We start from the raw sequence: 10,002 nt of genomic DNA on the forward strand, positions 1-10,002 counted from the left end.
AATCTTAATTTATCTACTTAAAGTTATGTCCTGACAGAATGGTTCTGAGTGTTTGATGATGTACAGAAATTTTTACAGTCTGCATCTCTCCCATCGTTCCTGCTCTCTAAAATGGATGTTATCATTCTTCTGGGTCACAGGCATCATCAAGCAATTTTCTTCTTGTTTCAGGCTGTCCCCTGGAGTCACCAAGGACAGAAGTTCTTGGAGGGAAGGAAGATGAGATGAGAGGGGATCCCCCACTGTTTGTGAGGATAGCAAAAGAGCCCAGGGATTCCGAGACCGAGATCTGTTCCCCTGGACCATCCGTTTGATGAGAGTGGCTAAGGCTGTAAGGAGTCCTGTGACATCATATCCCAGATGGGAGAGATCTTCAGAGACCCTCATTGCCTGTGTGTATACTGGGGAAAAAAGATAATAAATATTGTGAGACTCTCAGAAAAGTTCTGTGCTACCAGGAATTTCTTGTTGAACTTTTTCCTTCTTGTACTCAACCACTTTTATTCAGCTTAAATCTCAAGCAAATTTCCTGTCTCCAGGTAAAAATCCTAGGTGGATTACTTACGCTATCTTATTCTCCTAAAGCAACATATACAGTAATTCTTACAGGGGCAGAAAAGCTCATGGTCCCTGTGAGACTCAGCAGTCACTTAATCCAGGAGCACAGCTGAGACTTTTCTCTCTCTGTCTAGGATGATCACACTGCAAACTTATCTGAACTTGCTGAAATGTTCTGTCCATGTTGCATTTTTTTTTCTTGTATCACTGATATGCTCCACACCCATCTGAGCATGGAACACAGTTTCACTGAGATGCAGAGAAGGAATTTCTATAGATTTTCTTTTTCTACTGGAAGCTTTATGACCCCCAAACATTTCTTCATTATTATCAAGTGAAACTAATTTTTATCTCTCCTCTCCCACATCAGGTTTTCTTTTCATGTAAGTTCCTACACATAATTTTCCTCATCTTTACATATCATGTTTACCCCTCTGTTCTTAACCAAATGCAATATGTTTGTTCTAATGAGTCATTAAGGCAGCCACTAGGAATCTCTAGTTGGAAAACCATAGAAGGAACTGGAAGAGGGTGGGGACAAGAGGCTGGAGAGAGAGACAGAGAGACATGGAAGGAGGGAAAGGATGAGGGAGAGGTGGACTAAAGGAAGAGGAGGAGGAAAGAGATGGAGGAAGGAGACAGAGAAAGAGGGAGGAGTTGAAGGAGGGGAGAGTAGAGGAGTGGAAGGGAGAAGAGGAGAGAGATATCTGAACTGAAGACATGGAAAAGGTTGTTTTGAGATGAAAGAAACAAGAGATGTTGTTCATGAGATGAAATAAGTAGAAATGTGAAAGAAAACTCTGGTGCTGCCTTTCAGAACAGTTAGGTGAGAAATTTCTACATTGAATGGAAAGTTAAAATAGTCTGGAAAAGTACCTTCATTGTCTAATAATTACAATAATTTGTGGTAAGGGGTTGCTGAAATCACTTCACTTTGGTGTTTGTAGAACTGTATGGATGTCTATTAAGATGATATCCAAAATGTCCGTGATGTCGGTTTTTTCTGTCTGCATCTGTATTTTGCGGGGGGTGGAGGGGGGGTGTCACTTCCTATGTCTGAATATTCTTTCTCTTCATAGGTGCTTCTGCAGTTTCTGGGAACACATTTCTTCTTTTTTATTTTCCATTTTATTTTTATTGTTTTCTTTTTAATAAGTTATTTATTAAATTTGATTGATTTTTCCTAATAGCTTGTTTTTTAAAGTTTTAAATCATTTTTGTTTTCTTTATCTCTAGGCCTGTGCATGTCTTTTCTAGTTCTGTTTCCAAAGTTTCTGATCATTTCTTAGAATAATTTCTTTGGGGCTTTCTTCGTGGGTCAGTGGTAAAGAACCCATCTGCCAATTCGGGAGACAAAGGTTCGGTCCCTGGGTTTGGAAGATCCCCTGGAGTAGGAAATGGCAACCCACTCTAGTATTCTTGCTTGGGAGATCCCATGGACAGAGGAGCCTGGTGGGCTGCAGCTCATGCAGTCACAAGAGAGCCATACATGACACATTAGCTAAACAGCAGGTTGATTTCGTTCTCTCTCTCTTTCTCATTGATCTATATGCCCAACAAATTCCTTCCAAATGTTTTATTTTATTCCTTGTTTTATTATTCACATTTCAATATTTTGGAATGAGAGGATACAACTCTAAAACCTGGTTGCCTGCTCCTGAAATGTAATTCTTCTAAGAGTTAAGTGAATTCAAGGAGACCTAGAGTTCTAAAATCAGATAGCCCTGTAAGTATTTAGTGCAGGAAGTGGTTTACTACAGGAAATTATGTGCTTACAAAATCCTCATCAGGAAGCTTCAAAAATCCCCAGGAAACCACTTCTAAAGGATGCTGCAACACCAAGGCTAGCAAGTTTCAGGCAAATGCAAACACTCCTGCAAAACTAAATCTCCTCTAAATGGGAGAATCTATCATCGGTGGAATTTAGCTCAGCTTCCTCCTGTAAGGATTTATGGGAAATGTAGTTCTCAGTCTTCCAGCACCAGCCATTTAGAGCATCTAAAGAGCCAGAAACAGTAAGCAACTGATAAGAGGAAATGCAGCTCTGATGCTTATATAGTGCAAAGGGGAGCTCTCTGCTTACCTTCAGCAGAAAATCTAGTCATCACAGCACAGGATGCCTCTAGCTACTTCTATTTCTTTTCTTCACAGGGATTCTTCAGAGTGCTGGGGCAAGAGGGCTAAACACATCACATACTATGCTGAGAGTTCATTCTTTTAGAAGATAATTCCAATGGAAACCAGCCTCTTGTCTTTCTAAAACATACTACAATTGCAATAGTTTTCCATTTGTTTTCTCCAAATTTTGGTTACTTAAAATTCCATATCTTCATGTGTGGGGCACCAACATTCTAGACTTAATTTTATTCCCAGGAAGTTATTACTTTTCAAAGATGCTCCCTGGCAAGGAATATGCCTGATATATTTATTTTAAAATACACATTTTTACCCAGTCTCTGGGACCTAAATTTCGGGTCCACAATACCTGCCTTAGATAGTTAAAAACATCAAACATCATGCACAAAGGTAACCCCAGTGGGACGACTCTCTCATGTTATGTATGGGACTTTCCGTTCTTCTCAGCTAAGCCTGAGCCTTCTCTTTGGGAAGAACATTTATCAAGTTTATGGTTCATTCTGAGCTCTCATGAGTTCCTGTAAGTGGAAATGTTTCTCCTTTTTGCTGTTTCTGTTATGTTCCTCTTTCTATTAAAAGTGCCTTTCAACTGACTCTTATAAAAATCTTCATATTACATGCTAAACAGTAAAAGGAAAGGGACCATGAATCTTTTCCGGTCAGTGGTTATGAATTTGATTTTGAAATAGGAATATGGATGAAAGGGCCCAAGCATTTGTAGAGATGAGATAAGCAATACACGTTTAGTAGAAACTACTTCCAATTTGGGGTTTTGATTTTTTTTCCTGGGCTGTTGATATGCTGTCAGTTACTCTTACTGTGCTGGGCAGTGGCAAGAATGAGACACATCCTCCAGTCAGTCACACCACCACAAAGGTGGACAACCATTCTGCACCCAGCCAACCACTCCAATTTTTTGTTCTCAAGTGCAGCATTCAATGAATTATATGACATATTCAACACTATTAAATAGACTTTGTGTTATTAGATGGTTTGACCTAACTGTAGGCTAATGTAAGTGTTCTGAGAACATTTAAAGAAAGCTAGGCTAAACCACCATGTTCAGAGGTTAGGAGTATTAAATGCATTTCTATTCAGGACAATTTCAATTTACCGATGGGTTTATCAGGAGGTTAAGACACTGAAGGGCTTCCCAGGTGGCTCAGTGGTACAGAATCCACCTGCCAGTGCAGGAGATACAGGAGATAAGGGCTCGATCCCTCAGTTTGGAAGATGCCCTGGAGAAGGAAATGGCAACCCACTCCAGTATTCCCTGCCTGGAAAATCCCATGTACAGGGGAACCTGGTGAGCTGCAGTCCATGGGTTCACAGAATCAGACACTACTGATCAACTGAGCACACGTGCACACACACACACACTCTCTCTCAAGGCCATTGAAAGCTGAGGAAGATCTGCCTTTGAGATTGACAAGAGATACAAAAGAAATTGAAAATGAGCCAAAAGTCATGATTCTACAAGATAGTTGCTTTGAAGCCCTAAGTGCTAGAAAAGGGTGCATGCAGTACTCAAATGAAATCAAATTGCATCTAACACTTGGATGTTTAACAAGTTAATAGACTCTAAACAGCCTTCAATCACTAACAGTTCAGTTCAGTTCATTTCACTCAGTCATGTCCAACTCTTTGTGACCCCATGGACTGCAGCATGCCAGGCTTCCCTGTCCATCACCAACTTCTGGAGCTTGCTCAAACTCATGTCCATCAAGTCAGTGATGCCATCCAACCATCTTATCCTCTGTCATCCCCTTCTCTTCCTGCCTTCAATCTTTCTCAGCATCAGGGTCTTTTCCAATAAGTCAGTTCTTCACATCAGGTGACCAATGTATTGGAGTTTCAGTTTCAGCATCAGTCCTTCCAGTGAATATTCAGGACTGATTTCCTTTAGGATTGACTGGTTGGATCTCCTTGCAGTCCAAGGGACTCTCAAGAGTCTTCTCCAAAACCACAGTTCAAAAGCATCAATTCATTCTCAGTCTTTCTTTACATGTTATCCTTTCCTTATGTTAATATGTTACATCAGTAACTGATTTTTAGTAAAATATAAACTTTCATTATAAGGTGTGTGTATATATATATACATACATATACATACATATATATATGACATAATTGATGCATTCATTTCAGCTTAGTTATGCTGCCCTAAAACATGAGATTTTTGTACCCCTACCAGGATTTTCTGTGCAATTTTTGTGACCAGAATTACAGTGACAGAAGGCAATGAAAGAACTCAGGAGAGTCATGTGTTGTAAACAGAACCATATGTTATTACAAACCCTTCAATAATCATTCTCTTTCCTTTCCCTGAAAAGTTTCCCAGGTGCCTCAGTGGTAAAGAATCTGCCTGTAGTGCAGGAGACACAGGAGACGGGTTCAATCCCTGGGCCAGGAAGATCCCCTGGAGAAGGAAATGGCAATCTACTCCATCCAGTATTCCTGCCTGGAGAATCCCAGAGACAGAGAGCCTGGTTGGCTTACAGTCATAGGGTCACAGAGTCAAACACAACTGAAACAATTTAGCACACAGCACAGGAAGAAGAAAATTACTTTTTAAACCAAACTAGAAAAAGATATATGTAAATAAGAACACTGTCAGATGAAAAAACATCATATTGTATTTATGAAACTCTAAAAGTCAGAAAGCTCATTCAGAAATTCTTAGAATCAAAAAAAGGGAGTTAAAACAAATTCAAATCGGCAATATTCTTTTTTACTTAATACCCTTGAAAATCTTATTTACAACTTTTTAGGCATCACATTCATCAAATTAATTTTTTAAAATTCAGCAGCAGTCTTTTGAATACCAGGAGACAAAGGACTATATTGTGATCTTCAGTGTTGATCCTTGCTCACTCAATAGTCCAGGTCTTCTCAAGCTGGCTGAACTAAAGACACAAATAGAATAATGTTACTTTTCTCTTCATATGCACATGCACACATGTAGAAGACTTACGTTATAATTTAATATAATGTATTCTATTACCTCTGTCTCTCTCTCACATACACACACTCATTTGCTCACATATATTAAAAACCATACTACTTTCCTAAATAGAAAACTTAAATGCAATGATCTTCAAACTTCAGTGTGCTTAAGAATTATTTCTACTCCAGAGAATTACAATACAGAAAGGCCATTTTGAAATGCACCCTAGTGTGATTCTGAAGCAGTGACTTAGTAGTGATTATTCTTTAAGGAAAAAGTAGTTTGTTATTTATTTATTATTTGTTATTATTTATTTATGAGATAAATATCATTTATCAGAATAATACTCATATGTTTGAAGTTACTAACCAAAAGTCATTCACAGTCCTCAGTTTACAATCTGTTAGAATTTTTAATTGTTTCTTTACTTGTACACACATGACTGTTTTATAAATGCAAAGATTATGTTTAGTTGTATTTAGTAACGTGAACACAAAAGTGGAATGATGTTATTAAATTCTGAGCACGATTTTTTCTTTTTTAGCTGGCTGCACCATAATTTTTCCAGCCACTGCTACCCCACTGATTGGCATTCATTTTGTTTCTAGCTTTGGGGCAGTACTAAAAAGGCTGCTAAAAGGAATTCTTGTATATTTGTTCTTATATATTAATAGCTTTATCTGTATGAAAGAAATTTTTAGGGGTAGATTGTTGGGTCAAAAGATCTGGGAAGCATGTTTTTTTTTTTTTTTCAAATTAATAAAAGTTTCTAAGTTTCTCTCTCATAAGGCTACTACACCTCTTGTTTCCAACAGCAACATTTGAAATTACATTTTTATCTGTATTCCCACCAACAAGAAACATTGGTGCTGCTTTAAGTTTTTGTTGGTCTGATTTATATAAAGAATAGCTCATTGTTAATCATACTTTGAATTGCCCAGACATACTGTGAGCATTTTAAAATTATTTAATAGTGATTTATAATTCACTTTGTGAGAATTGCTTTTTTCAAATCTTTGCCCAATGATTTGTTACATGCTTTGTCTTAAAAATTGCTTTTTATATATGCTCCTGCTTAGTTGCTAAGTTGGGTCCGACTCTTCACAACCACATGGACTGTAGCCTGCCATGCTCCTCTGTCCATGGGATTTCCCAGGCAAGAATACTGGAGTGGGTTGCCATTTCCTTCTCCAGGGGATCTTCCCGACCCAGAGATTGACTCGAGTCTCCTGCTTAGCCGATGGATTCTCTACTACTGAGCCACCTGAGAAGCCTTTTACATATATAGTATGATACTATATATATATAGTATACATATATTAACACTTTATCCTGTATACAGTTTATGACAACTCTATGTTTATGTGTCTATAAGCATGATATTAACATTTTACATTTACATACTTTTAAGAAGTCTAACTTTTATTCTTTGTCTCACTCTGCATTTCTCATACGCCATATAAAATATCTCTACAAAAACCCATACTTCTGCTATATATCATTCCAGAGGAATAGTCCTCCCCAAATTGTTTAACAAAATAGAAAATGTATCCACTAATTCATTTCACCATCTTTTCTTTTTTATGTATAACAACAAATTTCTTGCCTTATTCACTCTTTTCTTTGGTTCCATTTTTCTTATGAAAACAAATTATAAAAGCAAATCTGATTATATCTTGCCTGAACTTAATCTTCCAAAGCCCACCACCTCCCCAACAGTCCCTGAAATAAAATATGAACAGGAAACACAACAGATAAGACCATTTGTTATTGGGCTCTATGCAGCCTTTCCTGTCTAGACATTCATCACAGCCCTCCCCTGACACGGCCTCTCCGTACACCCACACAGAAACTGTGAGATCTTTCATCAAATAGCCATGTCTTTGTCAACAGTATATTTTATCTCTGCATCTTCAGTGCTCAGGACACCACTTGTCACCAAACATACTTTCAATATGTTTTTGAATGAAAAGCTTACCACTCCCCAAAGGTGTGATTCTCTTTTATGCCACATTTTAAAATTTATTTTTATTGGAGTATAGTTGTTTTACAATGTTGAGTTTGTTTCTATTGTACAGTGAATCAGCTTTATGTAGACACATATCCCCCCTTTTTTTTATTTTTTTGGATTTCCTTCCCATTTAGGTCACTACAGAGCACTGAGCAGAGTTCCCTGTGCTATACAGTCAGTTCTCATTATCCACTTTAAACATGGCATCAATAGTGTATATAGGTCAATCCCAATTTCCCAATTCATCCCACCCTCCTTTCCGTGCTCCCCCTGCCATGCCACACTTTGTACATGCCATGTCCTTTTCCTAGAATGGCCCATCTTTCAGTCACCAGATGTTAAACTTGATCATCACATCTTCACAATCTCTCCAAACTCTTAGGCAAGCTTTCCATACACCTATAGTATCTTTGGGGGAAAAAATATCAATAACCTCAGATATGCAGATGACACCACCTTTATGGCAGAAAGTGAAGAGGAACTAAAAAGCCTCTTGATGAAAATGAAAGAAGAGGGTGAAAAAGTTAGCTTAAAGCTCAACATTCAGAAAACGAAGATCATGGCATCCGGTCCCATCACTTCATGGGAAATAGATGGGGAAACAGAGGAAACAGTGTCAGACTTTATTTTGGGGGCTCCAAAATCACTGCAGCCATGAAATTAAAAGACGCTTACTCCTTGGAAGAGAAGTTATGACCAACCTAGTATAGCATATTCAAAAGCAGAGACATTACTTTGCCGACTAAGGTCCGTCTAGTCAAGGCTATGGTTTTTCCAGTAGTCATGTATGGATGTGAGTGTTGGACTGGAAGAAGGCTGAGTGCCGAAGAATTGATGCTTTTGAACTGTGGTGTTGGAGAAGACTCTTGAGAGTCCCTTGGACTGCAAGGAGATCCAACCAGTCCGTTCTGAAGGAGATCAACCCTGGGATTTCTTTGGAAGGAATGATGCTAAAGCTGAAACTCCAGTAATTTGGCCACCTCATGTGAAGAGTTGACTCATTGGAAAAGATTCTGATGCTGGGAGGGATTGGGGGCAGGAGGAGAAGGGGACGACCGAGGATGAGATGGCTGGATGGCATCACTGACTCGATGGACATGAATCTGAGTGAACTCCGGGAGTTGGTGATGGACAGGGAGGCCTGGCGTGCTGCGATTCATGGGGTAGCAGAGTCGGACACGACTGAGCGACCGAACTGAACTGATAGTATTTTTTACTATCTTTATCCTAGCATGCACTATACACCTGTAGACATGTCTTGTCTCTTTTCTGAAATGACTCCTACAATATCTTTAGAAGAGTTATTCATATTTACTTCCCCAGCTTCTCCTTCGCAACATAATAAACCACTGTTATTGCTTAAGATATGTGTAACTAAGGGACGGACAAGAGTCACTTATAAAAATTTGTTGCAGGGACTTCCATGGTGGCATAGTGGATAAGAATCCGCCCGTCCATTCAGGGGGCATGGGTTCCATCCCTGATCTGGGAAGATCCCACATCCTATGGAGCAGCTAAGCCCACTTGCCACAACCACTGAGCCCGCACGCTGCAACTACTGAAGCCTGTGCATCCTAGAGCCTGAGCTCTGCAACAAGAGAAGCCACCACAGTGAGAAGCTGTGTACTGCAATGAAGAGTCACTCCCACTTCCGGCAACTAGAGAAAGCCTGCGCAAAGCAACGAAGACTCAACACAGCCAAAAATACGTGAATAAGTAAAACTAATTTCTTAAAAAACTGTTGCATATTCTGAATATGGATATACATACAAACATAAACATATATGGACATACATATGTATATACATTCTTTCTTTCTTCTTAATACCAGAGGCATTCTCAAAAGGAACACAACTGCTTTGAACAACGATGAATAAATTCTTCTTACCTCACCAGGTTACAATTCGCTTTCTCTTTTTCATTGTACGTCAAAGTGATCTTCTTTTTCATCCAAAAATAAAAAGAGATTTAGACACAGAAATTAGTCCAGCATCATTAAAACCATCTTACTCATTGGAATTTTCTGAAAGGAAGAAAACAATTACTGGGAAATAAATCAGACCTCCCCTCGTGTGCCTCAGAAGCTCTTTGAACATTTAAAAACACTGTTCACCATTAAGAAGGCAAACTGTCAATTAAGAGGCACAGAAAGTCTTTCCTATGTCTTATATATATTTTTTTGAGTTAGTTTTGGCAAATACCAATTCCTTTGCACTGAAGAAGTGAGGCAGATCCCTCTCAGATGGTAAGGAATACTGAGAAGGCATTGAGTCTTCATAAAGTGGATACTGGGTTTTTTAAAGATGTTTATTATTATTGTATTGTATTGTATTGTATTGTATTGTATTGT

General features: G+C 38.7%; 1 protein-coding gene across 1 annotated transcript in view; it reads right to left on the reverse strand.

The window, feature by feature from the left end:
- Positions 1 to 10,002, reverse strand: part of LOC120857969 — a 119,240-nt gene that overhangs the window by 75,778 nt on the left and 33,460 nt on the right. Inside the window, exon 16 of the mRNA XM_040233890.1 lies at positions 9,574 to 9,593. Within this exon, the coding sequence (XP_040089824.1) occupies positions 9,574 to 9,593 (20 nt within the window). The remainder of the gene's footprint in view (positions 1 to 9,573; positions 9,594 to 10,002) is intronic.

Source organism: Oryx dammah, unplaced genomic scaffold (assembly GCF_014754425.2).
Source record: "Oryx dammah isolate SB20612 unplaced genomic scaffold, SCBI_Odam_1.1 HiC_scaffold_29, whole genome shotgun sequence".
Lineage (NCBI taxonomy): Eukaryota > Metazoa > Chordata > Mammalia > Artiodactyla > Bovidae > Oryx > Oryx dammah.